General features: G+C 42.5%; 1 protein-coding gene across 3 annotated transcripts; it reads left to right on the top strand.

Annotated features, from left to right (window-relative positions):
* The first annotated feature begins 143 nt into the window (after nucleotides 1-143).
* Nucleotides 144-12,337, top strand: LOC140707650 (placenta-specific gene 8 protein). 3 transcript variants are annotated; one of them, XM_073002018.2, is made up of 5 exons: nucleotides 144-649; nucleotides 5,252-5,389; nucleotides 6,999-7,123; nucleotides 9,226-9,334; nucleotides 11,933-12,337. In XM_073002018.2, exons 2-4 carry the CDS (start codon nucleotides 5,281-5,283, stop codon nucleotides 9,328-9,330), a joined length of 339 nt encoding a protein of 112 aa, XP_072858119.2. In that variant the 5' UTR covers nucleotides 144-649; nucleotides 5,252-5,280; the 3' UTR covers nucleotides 9,331-9,334; nucleotides 11,933-12,337. The 3 variants fall into 3 exon arrangements, with proteins under 3 accessions (XP_072858119.2, XP_072858120.2, XP_072858117.2); XM_073002019.2 differs by having other exon boundaries at nucleotides 10,365-12,011; XM_073002016.2 differs by having other exon boundaries at nucleotides 147-649; nucleotides 12,121-12,337.
* The last annotated feature ends 6,912 nt before the right edge of the window (nucleotides 12,338-19,249 follow it).

Genomic DNA, 19,249 nt, shown 5'->3' with positions numbered 1-19,249 from the left:
TCTGATTTGTTTGTGTTTTTTTATGCCACCGCCTTGATCAAGATGATCCTGACATACAGTATGTTCCACCATATACACACTAGACGCGCTAATCATCATCATCATCATCATGTGCGGTCAAGTCAAGGACTCCCTTTTTGAGGGCCACCACCTAGTGCTTTTTAACCTAGCCCAAGCTGAAGATTCATAGATCATCAGCAGAAGCCTACATGTGCAGATGAGTCAAACGAACATTTTAATTTTTAATTTGTAAAATGTCTTTCAAATTGAATTTCTCGCGGTAGTCAGCGTATAAGTTAAGCATATCTAAATATAGAAACCCTAATTCTGGAGGTGTATGTGTAATCCAGTGGCGACGGTGGAACAAAGCCTTCATATTTTCCCAGTTGTGCAAGAGCAATACCCATGTCTAATTTACTAGTTCGTCATGCAGATTTAATTACTGATTTCACATATTATCAGGTTCAGAACAAATACTGCAACCAACAATTATCTTCCCTAAACATAAATAGCTACGGACTGTCTCTGGAAATACGTATTAATACTCATCAGGATTGATACGATGGTTACTCTCCATCTATAAGAGAAGTCTGGGTCAATTTTCCCTTGGACAAAGAAAACTCAACTTTGAGAAGCATTCAGAAAAGGGGTAAGTACGCAGGCTTTGCCCTACTCCCAATTTCTCTGGGAAATCTGAAAGTTCTAAAACTGATTGGAATTGGGAGGGACAGTATTTAATTTTCATATCAGTCATTGGATGGGATTGGTAAGAGTCGACAGAAAGTTGTGACTTAAGGCTTTATTGTTTTTTCCTCTGCTGACCAGGTGGCACAAAAATTAATTTAAAACTTAAGATCCATATTTTCTTTCCTGCCTTTATCATTCTTCAAGGGAAAGAGAAGTTATTTTGTTCTGGGGGTGGATCTACAGTATTTCATATGAACAGTTTGTTTCCATGTCAGAGGCACCTTTAATTGGCTCAGAAAATTGCTTCTTTTTGTAAAATAAAGCAAAGCCTCCAGAGGCACAGTGGCAACAAGGAAGTGAATTTATGAATGTTTGTTTCTCAAGAAATCCAGAAAAATGATTTTTGAGGATGTGAGAAAGGAATGACTAGGAGCCTAATCATATACTGTACCTACAACCCGTTTACTAGCTTAAAATATTTATCGCCTTAAATCAAATGTTTTTTGAGGCACTCTAATAGCTATGTATATTTGTTATCCACAGTATACTCTGTAGTATAGAGTGGGGCTTAATGGTAAAGGTAAAGGTTCCCCTTGAAATTTAGTCCAGTCGTGTCTGACTCTAGGGGGTGGTGCTCATTCCCGTTTCCAAGCCGTAGAGTCAGCGTTTGTCCGAAGACAGTTTCCGTGGTCACGTGGCCAGCGCAACTAGACACGGAACGCCGTTACCTTCCCACTGAGGTGGTACCTATTTATCTACTTGCATTTTTACATGCTTTCAAACTGCTAGTTTGGCAGGAGCTGGGACTTACTCCCAGGTAAATGATTTCAGCCATATATCCCAGAAGTAATTAAGACTCAGTCATTGATGGAACACGTGGCTGAAATGACAGCTAGCAATGTAAAATTGCTGGCTTCGTGAATTATAGGAGAAAGAGATTTTAAGCACTCAGTGGAAAGATGGGGGAAATTCTAGATTTATACTTTGTATGCCAGGGAATGGCATATTGAATGCCCATACATATATATACACACAAAGACATATCTTCCTATATGTTGAAAAATAAAGTGACATAGTAGAGAAATACCCTGAGTCTTTCTCCATCTCATGCCATTTTGACACAACAAAGAGGATTTCTTAGGGAAGTACTGACATGCGCAACTCCCAGATTACTACCTCATGCAAGTTTGCCTCATTCCCATGCAATTTAGCTCATGCTAATGAATCACAAATGAAATTTTAGACTCTAGAAGAGCAGCCTTTTCCAACCCTATTGTCTCACAGGTAGTGTAGCACAACTCACTTAAGCGGGTCCCATTTGAGAAATGCAATGGTCTTAACACCTCCCCTGTCCAGACGGGGTTATGTGTGTGGGGGGATATACCTAGGATGAAGCATATACCCCAGGACATCAAAATTTAGAAGCCCCTGAGATTGCTGAATGTAAGAAAAGTAAACTGCAATACCTCCCTCCATTCCTTGCAAGGCATAAATAAAGCCCACCAACAAAATGTTCCAGTAATAGCCAGATCAGTAAGTTTCAGGGGGGAAAAAACTAAAAAGAGAGCTGAGTATGGATTGACCTTGCTTTAATTGAGAATCATTTCTGGTCTCCTGGTGTGTCTAAAATGTAGGATATTCTATACCTAAACTGTATGATGCTGACTTAAAAATGCTGCCCTGTTCTTTATGAATTAATTTTAGTCCCCTTTTAAAAAATTGTGTCAACAGACCAATCAAGTGCTGTGATTTTCTAACCGCCCTAACTCCGCAGGAAAAGGAGCAAGACCCATAGTGTGTTTGATCTGCATATTTTTACACCTCTCTCACATTCACAAAAGGAAGATGTGAAGAGGAAGTGACGTTCACTCCATAGGAGACAAATCCACAGCGGCATCTGTTTTAAAGTTGTCTCTGTAAACACTGATGGTTCATTATCTTTTCCCATCACCAAGGGAGAAGGGCCACATCTTAATTGTTCTCCTTTTCTTCTTTTCTTTTTGTTTTGCTTCAAATGTCAAGAAGTCGTGACCTAACTGTGAACCACATTTTACTATCATCAGCATCAGTTCACATGGCTTGGTTAGAACTTCCCTAATCTCCCCCCCCCCCCGCCCCAGCATAGCCACTGCCCATTTTAGCTGGTTGCAGGATTTTGCGATGGTACAGGTACGGTGGTCAGAAACAGACTTTAAACTAGAAGAGTAGGAAAAACAGTTTTCTGTGTATAATGTGGGAAAAAATGGCAGAAACCATGCCTGGATTCTTATTCCTTAAAGCCAATCACACTGAACTTTTTCTTTCCTGAAATATAAGCCTGCTGCCTGGATAGTTCAGGGGTTTAAATATGTGCTTGTAGAGCCAGAGGGTTGGAGTTCAGTTATGAACTCATTCGTTATGAATCATAGAAAAGTCAGCCTATATAGCCTTGGGCAAGATGCACAGTCCCAGGACATCCCCAGAAGAAGGGAATGATAAACCACTTCTGAGTACAGTATTCTGCACCTAGAAAACCGTGGAAAGGATCGCCATAAGTCAGAATTGAATTTGACAGCACATGATTAATATAAGTCTATAGCAAAAAAAGGGGGGGGGGAGGAAACTATGCTCAATTTTAGGTTTGGTTTAGTATTGCAGCAGCTATGATCCCCAAAGCATGTTTTGGTTGGGTGTTTTTCATTTTTGTTTTTGATCGAGCAATGTAGTAGAAATGCTTGGCTGGTTCTCTTTGCACGTTGTTGGACCAGACTGAGCCGAGCAGAATTAACTTATCTATGTAATGAATCAGTGGATAGGAAAAAAAAATTAGCATCACAGATTGAAAGGGTGGTGCAAATACACAAACAAGATGCTGAACAGACTCAACAAATGCCATTGTCATGTGAAGAAGGTTTTATAACGCCTTCACCACTGGCTATGCTGGCCGGGATTTCTGGGAGTTGCAGTTTAAAAACACCTGGTTTACCCAACATTGGGAACCACCATTCTATGTTATCCCTCTAAGGCATGGGCATTCATTTGCTACTCACTTCCAACTGGCACCAGAACTTATTCACTTGACATGGGACTGGTTTTTTTTTTCTGCATCGTCCAAAAAATACTTAGCAGCAACCTTGGGAAATGTACATTATTACACAAGACATCTCTCTGAGGAAATCTGCTGGTGATTGAAAAAGAAATGCACCAGTAAGTCCCAGCTCTATTCACTCTCCTCTTCAAAAATCAAACAACTTTTTTTTCTTCTTCTTTTTTAAGGGAAACTTCTTCTTCTCCTTTTTCTTGACGCATGGGCTCATGCCCATGTCTTGAGGCAGAAGTGGTTGAAGGTGTTACCCCATTCCTAGGAAGCGACATTTCTAATTATAGCTCTCTTCTGAAGGGAGAAAATTTGAAAACCACTTTGGAAACGAAGCTGGGAAGGAGTGTTCTTATCAAAGGGAGGTTCATGGTAGAGGTCCATGTGCCATAAATATTAATACTAGCATGTTAATACAATTCTAACAGTAGAGTGCCAAAAATGGTCTGAAGCTCAACATAAAAAAACCTAAGATCATGGCCACTGGTCCCATCACCTCCTGGGAAATAGAAGGAGAAGACATGGAGGTAGTGACAGATTTTACTTTCTTGGGCTCCATGATCACTGCAAATGTGACAGCAGCCAGTAAATTAAAAGATGCCTGCTTCTTGGGAGGAAAGCAATGACAAACCTAGACAGCATGTTAAAAAGCAGATATATCACCTTGCCGACAAAGGTCCGCATAGTCAAAGCTATGGTTTTTCCACAAGTGATTCATGGAAGTGAGAACTGGACCATAAAGAAAGCTGACCGCCGAAGAATTGATGCTTTTGAATTGTGGTGTTGGAGGAGACTCTTCAGAGTCCCCTGGATTGCAAAGCGAACAAACCTATCCATTCTGAAGGAAATCAACCCTGAGTGCTCACTGGGAGGACAGATCCTGAAGCTGAGGCTCCAATACTTTGGCCATCTCGTGAGAAGAGAAGACTCCCTGGAAAAGACCCTGATGTTGGGAAAGAGTGAAGGCAAGAGGAGAAGGGGTAGACAGAGGACGAGATGGCTGGACAGTGTCATCGAAGCGACCAACATGAATTTGACCCAACTCCGTGAGGCAGTGGAAGACAGGAGGGCCTGGCGTGCTCTGGTCCGTGGGGTCACAAAGAGTTGGACACAATTTAATGACTAAACAACAACAAACAGTAGAAGAGAGTCCATTATGACAAAAGGAGCACTGTGCCTCCTTTCTTGGGCTAGAAAAGGTGATAATTAAGTTCTATATTTTGTGCCACCTCCCCCAAAGAGGGAATCCCTCAACATAGAATTAAGTATACTAGTGTGGAAGAATGCTAACCCAGCATCAGATATTACCCTTCAGTTCAATTAGACATTAGATGTTAAGGAGTGGCATGGTCATGTCTCTGCATGTCAGGAAAGTGTAAATTAAGCCATAATTACTTAGCCCCACTCAGCTGCTGGTGGAGAACGTGAAATGAAAAGACCGACTGTGTTTTTCCATATCACCAACAAAAGGAATTTTTTCCCCACTAGGTAGTAACATTTAACCAGGCGGGATAAGCATGGAAATGACAAGTCACCCTATCATCTCTCAGCCTCAATGCCACCGATCCACGCGGAGTTTTGAATGGCAGACGGAGCTCTGTAACTGTGGCGACAACTGCCGCATCTGTAAGTGACTTTCTGAGCTGGGGGGTCGTTTCTGATGTCCTTGCATCTCTCCCGTAGTTTGCACTTTGTTTGAAATCATGGCCAAGCTCTCTGTCTCAAAGCCAGCTTCTCAACATTCCATCCCATTCCAAAGGCAGCAGTTCCCAGCCTTGGGTCCCCAGATGTTCTTGGACTAAAACTCCCCAGAAGCCCTCACCACGAGCTGTGGTTTTTGGGAGTTGAAGTCCAAGAACATCTGCGGAGAGGTTGAGAACCACTGCTCTAATGTGACTGGAAAAAAATGGAAATGAGAATGAAAACTAGGTTTTTTCCCCCCTTCTGTTCCTCTCCTAGTGGAGATTGGAAACCACCATGGCTCTCTAGAATTTGTATATAACAGGGCTAAAAATGATATTATGTTATATTCATACCAGTTTCCCCAGTTCTTCAGCCAAAGTATCTTTCTTTCCTTCGTTTGTTTTATCTTGATCTATCAATAGTGCCAATCTGCAGTTTTCAATTCTATTATATATTCCACACTTCCATCTTCTGTACATGTTTTATGATTTCCCGGAGTTTATTCCTTTGCTTTAGTTATTTCCTTGTACCTTGTGTTCTTGGGTCCTTTCAAGGGGAAAGGCGGGGTAAAAATATTTTAAATAAATAAAATACCACTCAATACAGGAAATTTTTATTATCCTGCCATAAATTTCAAATACACGTATCTCTTTTTATACAGCTGCTTTGTGTTAAAGTCCACAAGTCAGTGCCACACAGTGAAACTCATAAGAATATATGGCACTAAACAATGCCCATTCTCAAAGCTAGCTGGAAAGTTTTATTGGATATTATATTCTTAAGGTAATGGTTCTGAAAGTGAAAGCTGGTCTATTAGGGCAAGTGGGGTGCCCTACACTGTATATTATCTGGTGACTAGAAAAGATGGCAGAGACCCAATTTTGTTCCCTAAATGAGAACAGAACATCATCATCATCATCATCATTTCCCTAATGAACCAATATAAGAGACTACACATCAATTCTGTCAGAGATACGAAGACCAGGTCCCTAAAGAGCAGTCCTATTGAGTCAATCACTGAAAGGCAAGGTACTGTAAATCCCATTAATTCAATAGGTTTCATCTAGTTGGGAATAGCCAAAGAATACTGGCTAAAATGTTAGGCATTCATGTTGCAGCATCATTAGTCAACTGTATCTACTGTTGACTTTGGCTTTCTCTCCATGAGCCATCCTGCCCTGCAAGTCCTAATGGGATAGTCAAAGAGTAAAATAGTGGGATTAGGCTCTTTATGGGAAGAAAGGGATGTAATTCATGTGCAGGACACACAGAAGTTCTGGAGAAGGTGAGGACTCCGCAGCAACCAGAAACAGAGACTTGAACACCTGGTTAGCTTAATAAAAGTATACTGATAATTCTGATCTTGGCATTTGGCTTACAGCCAATACAGCATCTCTGTGTTTTTTTGGCTATTATTTGTCAATCTCAAGGCACTGGAAAAAAAAATCCACTGCTTCTCTCAATAAGTCTCCTATCTAATGAAACTTTCAAAATGTATTGGGTTGTGTGAATTCGAAAGAGAAATGATGGTCTCCGTTTGATCTCCATTTAGGTCTGTGTGGAGCATTCTGCTTCTGTTGCCTTGGATGCCAAGTAGCCAATGACATGGAGGAATGCTTTTGCTGTGGCGCAAGCGTGGCCATGAGGACTCGGTACCGGACTCAATACAGGATACCGGTAACTTCCTTGATAATCATAGATGCATAGAATAATGGAGTTGGGAGGAGCCTATAAGGCCATCGGGTTCAACCCCTGCTCAGTGCAGGAATCCAAATCAACCTAGATCTGACCTCGCTTTCTAGATCTGTTGTCTAACTTACTCTTGAATTCCTCTAGTGTTGAAGCACTCCCATGCCTCCCAGTTAGTTCCACTGTTGTATTGCTCTAACAGGAGGTTTAAGCAAGATCTGTCTTCCTGTAGCTTGAGCCCATTATTATGTATCCTGCACTCTGGAATGAGAGCAGGAGATATAACCATCAGTGCATTGCAGTTTTTTTTTTAGTGCTCCAACCAACTCTTGAAGCAACAGTGTATTTCTTTAAGAAGTCAGTATCTGTTGTGCTCTTTTTTTAACCATTTGTGCTACTTTGAGATGTTAACCATCAACCTCAGCTGGGGTCCAGGTTAATCATTCCACTGACTATATGTTCGAGAGCCAGCCAGATGCTGAGCTGAGGTCCTCATCTGTCAAGTTGGGGTGGATAGAATGGTGGAACATTAGGGTCCTCTTGTTTGAAGAGCTGACAAATCTTTCTTTGGAAGGTGTCCTCCATTGGAAAGCAGGTCCAGTCCAAATCTGATTTAAAGATAAAAGAACCAGGAGGAGGGGATTCAGGGACCTTGAAGTTGCCCACCCACAGTGAGGAGCAGAGGACTGATTTGCCTTGTCACATCGAGATGTTTTGCAATTGTGCTTCAGTTCTAAAAATGCTTTCTGATTTTGCATCTGCAGATATAAACTGAGAATCGGGTTGGTGCAGATGGAGCCAGGGAATGGGCCTTTGAATCCCCACTGTGTCTCATGGGACATCACTGAAAGGGTTAACAGCCTTGCCACTAGTGCAGCCTAGGAAAAACCGCACAGTTCCAGAGTGCGACCAGAATGAGGAACTGGGAAGAACCACTTCTGTGTACTTTAGACCTAAAGAACACAAGAATTGCTCAAAATCAGAACTGACTCAATAGCACATCATTACATGATTGGATACAAATTAGCGTAGCAATTTTTATGCGAATCCTCTTTTGTTCTCATTTTTTGCCCCCATTTTATGTCCTCATTTTTTGGGTGATGTCTAAATGATCATGCCATTAGTGGGTTATATGGGAAATTACCCTTCTGCTCCTGAACTGGGGTTCAGAGAATAGAATGCCTGCCATCTGACAGAGAATAATCGAAGGTGATCTTGTGTAAGAGAGAGATCCACCTAGTTTTAAAATGTTTTTCAATATGATCAGCCCTTTCTCTGTGCAGGCACAGCACTCTACCAACTGGAAGGCTTCATAACTCTTGGAGCATACTCAATCTCTGCTGTGTACACATGCAAAATGCTTCTCTAAACAAGGTTTAAAATCGGAATATATAAAGTTTTCTGGACATTTATTCCATCATGGCACAGTGGTTAAACTGCTGTACTGCAGCCAAAACTGTGCTCAAGACCCAGGGTTCAATCCCAGGTAGCCGACTTAAGGTTCACTCAACCTTCCATCTGTCCAAGGTTGGTAAATTGAGTACCCAGCTTGCAGGGGGAGGGGGGGCAATGTGTAGCCTGCATAATTAAATTGTAAACTGCCCAGAGGGTGCTTTAAGCACCATGGGCCGGTATATAAGCAGCATGCTTTGCTTTTGCCTTGCTTTGTCCCCTTCAGTGGGTTTTAAGCCTGTAGGATTTGACTAGTCTCTGTGTTTTGGCAGAGTTTCTTCTGCCTGATTCTACCTGCCACCTGTTTGAAGTATCTGTTCCAACCCGTACGGGAGTGCAAGGCACATTGTTTAAGGGTAGCTCCTTGCTCACAACCCTTCCCCACAGACAGTTGAAGATCTCCAGCCTGGATGGTGCCTTTTGCAAAGGCAGTTTCCTGTTTTGAGCAATGTCATGGAAAACACCAGCAGTCTTGGCCAAGACTATTTCTGCATAACAGCACCCAAGCAGAGAGCATTCAAATCCCCTCATGTGCACGCACACTTGAAATCTCTGTTGAACACTGAACACAACAATTTAAAAGAGAAATTAGGTTCATAGGCAGGGTAATGATATTGTGCTTTGATTGATTTTTCCAGGGATCCATCTGCTCTGACTGTCTGACTGCTGTTTTTTGTGCTCCCTGTAATCTTTGCCAGCTCAAGAGAGATATTAACAGGCGGAAACAGTTGGGGATATTCTAGAAAGGTTTGTGACTCTTTATATATTATTTGCAAGAACAGGTAACTGGCAGTGGGTATGTAGTAAAAAGGGATCATTTTTCCCAGGGCAGTATCCTCCTTTCTTCATTATGACAGTCAGGCAGTGTGAAAAATATAAGACTCCTTTGAACCTCCAAATGTGCTCCTAGCTATTCTGCAAAAGCTTCCCTGTAGACCAGTGGTCCCCAACCTTGGGCCTCCAGATGTTCTTCGACTACAACTCCCAGAAGCCCTCACCACCGCCTCTGCTGGTCAGGATTTCTGGGAGTTGAAGTCCAAGAGCATCTGGAGGACCAAGGCTGGGGACCACTGCTGTAGATGACGCACTGTACAGTGGTGCCCCGCATAGCGACGTTAATCCGTTCCGGATTAATCGTCGCTATGAGGAAACATTGCTATACGGAAAGGAAAAAGCCATAGGCTCCTAAACTCACCGTTCAGCGAAGTTCCTCCATAGCGCCGCCATTTCTGCGCCCTTGGTAAGCGAGGGCAGGGCGCGAAAATGGCTGCGGCGGCCATTTTGGAACCGCCGATCAGCTGCTGAAAAAAACATCGCAATGCGAAGATCGGTAAGCGAAACGCTTATCAATCATCGCAATGCGATGTTTTACCTGTTAAAACATAGCGATGAGATCGCATTAGCGATCTCAAAAAAGACATCGCTATGCGGATTCATCGTTAAACGGTGCGCTCGTTATGCGAGGCACCACTGTATCTGCATTGGCCCAAGTTTCAGTTATCCAGGTGCTTCTTCAGCAAGACTTTTCCTTCTTGATACAATGTTTGATACAGTATATATTTTTCCATCTTTAATCACACTCAGCTAGGAGAGACATTGTCTTAAGTCGGCTCAGGAAAGCCAAGTGGAAACCAAACTTTCCCGGGACAATGTTGCTTGATGTATCTCAGAATTTTATCTCCACAATCCTCTTCAGCCATGCAGGGTAGAATTGACCAGGATAAAGTAACAGATCGAACACCCTGTTTAGAAGATCCCTCACCTGTTTTCTTCTTAGGGTGTTTCAAGATGGACAGCTCTGATGGGTCCTAGTTTAAAGGTCCCCTTCATGGATTGCTGCCTAGTCGTGGCAAAGGGGCTTGAGTAATTCAGAGAAGCTATGGGCTATGTCGTGCAGGGACACCCAAGATGGACAGGTCATAGTGGAGAGTTCTGACTAAACACGATCCACCTGGAACAGGAACTGGCAAGCCACTCCAGTATCTTTGCCAAGAAAACCCCATGGACAGAAAGAAAAGCCTAAAAGATATGATGCTGGAAGACGAACCCCTCAGGTCAGAAGGCGTCTAATATGCTACTGAGGAAGAGCGGAGGACAAGTACAAGTAGCTCCAGAGCTATTGAAGTGGTTGGGCCAAAGGTGAAAGGACACTCAGCTACGGACATGCCTGGAAGTGAAAGTAAAGTCCGATGCTGCAAAGAAAAATGCTGCATTTTTGTTGTTGTTGTTTAGTCATTAAGTCATGTCTGACTCTTCGTGACCCCATGGATCAGAGCACGCCAGGCCCTCCTGTCTTCCACTGCGTCCAGCGCATGTTAGCAATTTGGTCTCTAGTTCCTCTGCCCCTTCAGAATCCAGCTTGTAGTTCTGGGAGTTCTTGGTCCACCTACTGCTGAAGCCTCCCTTGTAGGATTTTGAGCATAACACTGTTAGTGTGTGAAATGAGTGCGATAATGCATAGAAATCTGGCATGTAAGATCTATGAACCTTAGTAAGCTGGGTGTGGTCAAAAAGGAGATGGCAAGAATAAGGCAATGACAAACCTAGACAGCATCTTAAAAAGCAGAGACATCACCTTGCCGACAAAGGTCCGCATAGTCAAAGCTGTGGTTTTTCCAGTAGCGATGTATGGAAGTGAGAGCTGGACCATAAAGAAAGTTGACCACCGAAGAATTGATGCTTTTGAATTGTGGTGCTGGAGGAGACTCTTGAGAATCCCCTGGTTGGCAAGGAGATCCAACTTATCCATTCTGAAGGAAATCAACCCTGAGTGCTCACTGGAAGGACAGATCCTGAAGCTGAGACTCCAATACTTTGGCCATCTCATGAGAAGAGAAGACTCCCTGGAAAAGACCCTGATGCTGGGAAAGTGTGAAGGCAAGAGAGAAGGGGACGACAGAGGACGAGATGGCTGGACAGTGTCATCGAAGCTATGAACATGAATTTGACTCAACTCAGGGAGGCAGTGGAAGATAGGAGGGCCTGGCGTGCTCTGGTCCATGGGGTCACAAAGAGTCGGACACGACTAAACAACAACAAAAGTTAAAAGGTGTTGTGCTCTCCTTCCGTTTTTCCCTTCCTTAATGGAGTTACTTATGCATTCATTTTAAGGCAAGGAAAGCAATAGAAAAACTGAAAATGATGCAATAAAAAAGCCTAAACTAGAAACACAGGGTATTATAGTACAGTAACCTTACTTTCCAACAGCCACTGCAGGCAGCTAAAGACCAAAGACACCATGCCAAACAGCCACTACAGGCAGGCAGGCAGACAGCGGAAGCCCCACCTAACCTCATGCTACTTCATCTAGTCATCTTAACATCACTGCTTTCCCTTCCTTTCCAGGAAGAATGAAGACATTGCTCCACCTGCTTTGTTTTTCCTTCCAGTTCTGTGGCAACAGATTTTACCTGCAGTGAAGGGAACCAAGAACATTGATTGATTAAGTGCAGAGTGATAATACAGTCGAGCAGCTGACCAGTCACATGGCATGTTTATACATGACTATATCATTTTCCCTCTCTCCATTTCAGGTGTTCCCAGAGTTACTATTTTACATGGTTCTCTTTCCCTGAACTTTGGATTGTTCTTCAATGTGCTGCTGAGCAGAGGCAAAGAGCAGGATCAGACCCGGGAGGTCTGTGTGGCTTTTGAGACAATTGCCGGAATTTAATTTTTTAATTTTGTCTGTATCAGTGCTTGACTTTGGTATAGATGCATTTTGAATAAACATTTTTAATAATGACAGAATTTGTTGTATAGACTTTGCTAAGCCAAAGAGATGGATGAAGTTTTTTTAAAGGCATGCAGAAAACCTCACGTTCAATCTGTCCTTGATTTCTCTGCTTAGGTACAACCTCGCTTAGAACCGCTATGAACCTTCAAAAGGGGAAAGGAGGAAACCCCCTATTAAGGTTTCTCTCAGTAGTAGAGTAAGAGGTGCATGGACTCATGGCCTGCTAGTCCCTCAATAAAACAGGCAGAAGTGGTTTAAAAAAACAACTAGCCTTTCTTAAGAAAGTTACATTCAGGATAGTAAGGCTGGAGCCCTAATTCTAACTAGACAGACACATATCTGAAAGGGAACACTGGGAAGGAGCAGCAACACCTGGCTCTTCAGAAAGTCGGAGGGGGAGAAGGGAAGTGAGATTGATAGACAGACCCTGAGAATATCAATCTAACAACAGACTCAGCAGAAAGTAGAAGTGGCCAGAGCCATGTAAAGGTCACTCAGGATCCCTGACTTCTCTATTCTCAAATGCCTCTTGTGGTCATCTTGGCCGGATAAGTGCTAAGAGATTATGCTTGCAGGATGCCAAGCCAACAAGAACAAAAGGAGAGCGAGATTAGTCCTTTTGGATCAAACCCAAGCCCTTCCTGGTCCAGCATCCTCTTCTGTGGTGGTTTATGAGTCGACTTGGTGAACCCGTCCACCGCAAGAAGGATATGAAGGCACGAGCATGGAAAGTGTATGATGTGCGAGGTACTGAGACATATAATGCTTGAGATCCTAGAAGGAGCTATTGACTGGTAGCCACTGGTAGGTTTCATCACAAAGAACGACCAGTTCCTTTGTGTTTAGTCGTTTAGTCGTGTCCGACTCTTCGTGACCCCATGGACCAGAGCACGCCAGGCCCTCCTGTCTTCTACTGCCTCCCGGAGTTGTGTCAGGTTCATGTTGGTTGCTTCGCAGACACTGTCCAGCCATCTCATCCTCGGTCGTCCCCTTCTCCTCTTGCCATCACACTTTCCCAACATCAGGGTCTTTTCCAGGGAGTCTTTTCTTCTCATTAGATGGCCAAAGTACTGGAGCCTCAGCTTCAGGATCTGTCCTTCCAGTGAGCACTCAGGGTTGATTTCCTTTAGAACTGATAGGTTTGTTCTCCTTGCAGTCCAGGGGATTCTCAAGAGCCTCCTCCAGCACCACAATTCAAAGGCATCAATTCTTCGGCGGTCTGCTTTCTTTATGGTCCAGCTCTCACTTCCATACATCACAACAGGAAAAACCATAGCTTTGACTATTCGGACTTTTGTTGGCAAGGTGATGTCTCTGCTTTTCAAGATGCTGTCCAGATTTGTCATCGCTTTCCTCCCAAGAAGAAGGCGCCTTTTAATTTCAGGGCTGCTGTCTCCATCTGCAGTGATCATGGAGCCCAGGAAGATAAAATTTGACACTGCCTCCATATCTTCCCCTTCTATTTCCCAGGAGGTGATGGGACCAGTGGCCATGATCTTAGTTTTTTTGATGTTGAGTTTCAGACCGTTTTTTGCACTCTCCTCTTTCACTCTCATTACAAGGTTCTTTAATTCCTCCTCACTTTCTGCCATCAGAGTGGTATCATCTGCATATCGGAGGTTGTTGATATTTCTTCCGGCAATCTTAATTCCGGCTTGGGTTTCTTCCAGTCCAGCCTTCCGCATGATGTATTCTGCATATAAGTTAAATAAGCTGGGGGACAATATACAGCCTTGCCGTACTCCTTTCCCAATTTTGAACCACTCAGTTGTTCCATGACCAGTTCTAACTGTTGCTTCCTGTCCCACATATAGGTTTCTCAGGAGACAGATAAAGTGGTCAGGCACTCCCATTTCTTTAAGAACTTGCCATAGTTTGCTGTGGTCCACACAGTCAAAGGCTTTCGCATAGTCAATGAAGCAGAAGTAGATATTTTTCTGGAACTCCAGAAAAAACTCCAGTTCCTTTAGTAATATATAATCTTGAGAATCTCCTAGCCAGTATGGTTAAGGTATTGGCGTTGTTACTTTTTGCAAACTCTGGCTTGGAAAAGCCAGATGTATTATGATGTGGCCTAGATTTCACTCTTGGCACACAAAATGTCTTGGGTTTGTGTACCAGCAGAAGTGGGAGAACTAGCTCTGGTGGCTTTTACAACAGTCCTGCCAGCCATGTGCTGCAGCTACAGGAATCTTTGAAATGTATCATGTACAAACCATTATCATCACAATGAGGAAGGTCATAGTTCACTGGTAGACCACATGCCTTGTAGGCAGAAGACCACAGGTTCCATCAGTCCTTGGCTTCTCTAATTACTAAAATACTGGGTAGCAGACAATAAGAAAGCATGTGACCAATTAGAATAAATAATATGAGCTAAATGAACAATTAGTCTGACCAGTTTTAAGGCAACGGCCTATTTATGTTGAGACACACTCCACATCCATTTCATGTGTGTATAGATGAGAGGATTCTAGGTCAAAGAAATCATAGAAAAGTGAAGTTTGGAAGAAGCCTACAAGGCCATCAAGTCCAACCTCCTGCTCAATGCAGGAATACAATCAAAGCCTATCTGCCAGGTGATTATCTAGGTTTCTCTTGAATGCCTCTAGTTTTGGAGCACTTGCCACTGAGGTAACTGGTTCCACTGTTGTACTGCTCTAACAGTTAGGAAGTTTCTCCTCATATTCAAGGTGGCAAGGTTCTTTGTAAAACTTCAGAGAGAGATTCTAGACAACCATGTTGTAATTACCACTATTATGTCCATTCTTTGTTATCATTCTAAAATAAATGAATAAATAAATAAATACAGAAGTATTGTTTGAAAATACGTTACATCCCTAAATCAGCATAGTCAGTGTCATGAAGGATCTCTAATTTAGAGATTATAGCTCATTTGGAAGCAGTTTCACTGTGATCCCCACGTCTTGTTCAGGCCTGGCTTAAAACTATTGCCAATTTTGTCAGCCTTTCCAAAGTGAAGGTTCACAGCACCCAAAAGCAACTTATTTGGCATGTGAGGTTTAAAACATTCAGCAGCATTTACCTGAGGTTAAACACACACACGCATGCACGCACGCACGCACACACACACACACACACACACACACACACACACACAAATTCCACAAGCACTTGAAGTTTTCTTTTTTTAAAGGTTACCACCAAACTCAATAGCCATGGTTTGCTGCACTTCTACGACATCCTTGCTGCACTTCTACGGCACCCTCCCAAAATCTATAGGATGAGGTAAACTCCTCACTGTGTCCCATGCTAGGGCCAGCTCTGGTCATCTGAAGCACACAAGCAATTATCAGCAGTTTCTATATGACTGCTAAAAAAAATATACGTTTTCAGGCAGAGGCCTTCCAGTTTCATTCTGCATAAGCCCAGTCATCTGAGCACTTTTTAAAAACCTTTTCCACTACAGATCAGCTGTTTGCCTTGTGCTGCACAGCATGATTTTCAACCCAGTCCTTGTTTTAAAATGCATGTGCTATTAGTTTCAGGTTTTCACATCTCCAAAATCTACGATAGTTTTAACTTCATCATTTCCCCTGCTTACATTTTGGCTCAAAACAAGGGCCACTTGAATTCATTATCTGTGTTCTACTTTTTCTACACAAGATGCTAAATTTCTTTCCCTCTCTGACACTGGAAGCTTTTAACTGTCATATTGAGCCCAACCCACCCAAAAGTGGCTATGCTTGTCTGCAAGTTTATTCTCCAGGCACTCAAAGTGTTGAGTGGATACCAGCATCCTCCCTCTGTAAAGTTCTTGATGATCAGGGCAACCATCTTATACTGCAAGAGCAATTGTACCTGAGAAGGATAGAGGTTCAAACTAGATAATAACGATTATTACGTTACTAGAAACAGTGCTCCCTTAAGTCAGTGGTTCTTAACGTGGGCGATAATGCCCCCCAGGGGGCGATTTCATTTTTCAGGGGGGCGGTAGAACGAAAAGGGGCAGCGTGGGGGCGCTGGAGCAAAAGGGGGCGGTAGGGGGGCGCTGGAGCAAGCCAAACCTGTGAAGATGGCTGCAGCCTTTTTACAATGTGCATGAATATATATTTTCCTCCAATCTTAATTTAGTTTCAGAGTTTTCGTCTTGAAATTTTTAGTTCCTGCATTGTGGTTTGTTTTTATGCCCTTTTTATATTTCTTTTTGAGTCTTAAAATTCGCTTGCAACTAAATCATTAAATGTTACTTTTGGGGGGCATTTCATTTTCTTGGAATTGAATTTTGTTTTCAGGGGTCATTGCATTTAAGTGTCTTAAATAAATAAATAAATAAATAAATAAATAAATAAATAAATAAATAAATAAATAAATAAATAAATAAATAAATAAATAAATAAATAAATAAGATATCATCACCGCGGGGAGGGGGGCGATGATAACTTCCTCAATGGTTCAAGGGGGCGTTTCTTTGAAAAAGGTTAAGAACCACTGCCTTAAGTGATAAAAGCTATATGTTTAATTATCACCATCCCACCTCAATCCACATGTTGCAAATTACTTTTGTTCTGTTTTGTGGTTGGTCTTTGGGAGGTAAACGGGGCAATTCCTTGGGATACTGATTCCATTGACACTATGATAAGAAGGCCTCTGCAATGCAATCTGGATAATATACATGGATTTGCTTCATAGTGGACTATTTTGCAATTTAACTGTGGCCTTGACCTTCATTTGCTTCATATTTGGTTGTCGATTTAACTGCTATCTTGACTTGGTCTAATGATAAGCCATGCATCATTTACTGGACTTAATTCCATGTGGAAAGTAAGGGACACACCGTTTAGAGAGAGTGGCGAATTGGTTGAACCTCTGTTATCACTTTAAATGGAGCAAACTCCTAAGAACAGGTAAGATAAGAACAGATAGGAACAGATGAACGTTTTTCTTCTCCCCTGTTATTTCCTTGTACAAGGTTCAGCAATGTGTGCTGGTTGCAGGCCTGTAAAGTTAACAAGCCTGGCTGCAGGGGGATTCTGGGTAGTGTAATCCAAAACAGTAAAATTTTCAAGCTCTGACCAGGAATCTAACCTAGTCCGTAGCAATGAAATGATAAGAACAATGAATTTCTTGCTCTGAAGAAAAGCAGAAAGGGCCTAGGTTCCTAACTTGTACAGCAGTTTATCTGATTGGACAGTGTCATCGAAGCGACCAACATGAATTTGACCCAACTCCGGGAGGCAGTGGAAGACAGGAGGGCTTGGCGTGCTCTGGTCCATGGGGTCACGAAGAGTTGGATATGACTTAACGACTAAACAACAGCAGCAACAGTTTAACCACTGCACCACGAGACTCTGTCCTGACCCTCCCCATCTTCTATTGTTGTTCTTATTGTTTAATATGGCAATCCTAGAATGTGCCCTCATTTATCCCACTCTGAAAGAGATAGAGATATGGTATTAAAAGGAGAAGTGGAGGGGTAATAATAACAATGCTAGCATCTGATAATTAAATGATATATTGAACTATCTGAGACAGTTGTACAACATGGGTTAAGACAGAAGAGAGCCCCGCCCCAAGGCCCTTGATGAAGCTCTGCTAGCAGATGGGGCAGCTTCCACTGTGAATCCACCGTGCAATGCTGGTGGAAAGTAGCACAAGTGTAAAAACAAGGCATTCTAAAGGCAAGAGTGGAGGTAGCTTTGGGTGCACCTGATCGACATCCTTCCATTCCCATATGAGAGACCCAGCTAGTCTGGAACTACTATAGCTACTTACTCCTTCTATTGGTTTTAGAGGAAGGGCAGATTCCGGAAAACTGGGACCACTTATGGTTTTTTAAAAAAATCTTTCTTAAATTGTCTTGATTAATTAAAAAAATAGTATCTCATTGCTAAAAACACAATCAAAGCTCCCTGTTCCCTTTGGAAATCTGGCTGAATAAATGAATGGATGGATTTGTTACTTCTGGTTTATTTACTTATTTTTTTAAAAAAAAATAAACAAAGTATTTGTTCAGTAATCATTGAGATTATAATAATTGTGCATTTAAAAAAACTCTCCCTCCATCTGAAACTCTGGAGAATCCCCTAAATGCTTCCTGCCTCTGAAAGAATGAGAAAAGGACACAATATAAGATCAAGCAAAGATACAAAAATATTCACATTTCCTGAAAATGATGCTCTTGAACTACATGCAGCAGAGGTAAGAACTGTGGCCCTTCAGATACTTTTCAGCTGCTACTCCCATAATCCCTGACCACTAAACAGTCTGGCTAGAAGAGAAACAGGTTTCGGGGCAAAAGTTATCTGAAGGGACGACTAATCAGCCCGTTTTGACATCAGTTATTGGGTTTGCCCTTCAACAGATGACGAGATGTTGTGGCAACGAGATAAGAAAAAAAAGGGTAAAGCCACTGCTTCATGGTAAAGATAGAAAGGCAAAAGTCAAAGGATCTTGTATATACCGTAAGAAGATATGGAGATAAATTATATATGTTGCACCACACCCATCCTGAACGTTCTGTGCCAAACAATGACTTACAGAGATACCTGTGGTGACATATGGCCAATAGAAAAAGCTATGCCACTTCGGATGAAAAAGGGCTGAAGGTCTCTGGAGAAGACGGTGCCATGTTACTATCCTAGGTGAGGACTGCATATGGCACTTGTGCCCCTTGATGATTTTGATCTCTTGATCTCTGAGATGCCGGTCCTTGTAAAGGCAGACATTTGCTGGTGCCCTAGGAAGTTTATTCTATCGTTGGTTGACAAAGATTCAGCATGATACAATATCAAAGGACAGATACAAACTCTCATGCTCGAGAGCTTGCCTGAGTCCAACTGGGTGTCATCGTTTTGAGGTCATATGCCACACAAATAGTCGTCTCTGTCTCCCAAGGCAGGAGAGAAACCACAACATGGACTACCAAACTTGTTTTCTTATGTCTTGGGCTGCCTAGCTTTCCT

The sequence above is a fragment of the Pogona vitticeps genome, chromosome 5, assembly GCF_051106095.1.
Source record: "Pogona vitticeps strain Pit_001003342236 chromosome 5, PviZW2.1, whole genome shotgun sequence".
Taxonomy (NCBI): Eukaryota; Metazoa; Chordata; class Lepidosauria; order Squamata; family Agamidae; genus Pogona; species Pogona vitticeps.
The sequence above is the reverse complement of the archived record's forward strand: the minus strand, read 5'-3'. Positions and strand labels throughout refer to the sequence as shown.

Bases quoted from the DNA above. Each gene is read 5' to 3' on its own strand.
- LOC140707650 (XM_073002018.2), top strand. From the start codon at position 5,281: ATGGAAATGACAAGTCACCCTATCATCTCTCAGCCTCAATGCCACCGA. The intron at 5,390-6,998 runs GTAAGTGACTTT...ATCTCCATTTAG, and splicing joins TGGCGACAACTGCCGCATCT to GTCTGTGTGGAGCATTCTGC. The intron at 7,124-9,225 runs GTAACTTCCTTG...TGATTTTTCCAG, and splicing joins GGACTCAATACAGGATACCG to GGATCCATCTGCTCTGACTG.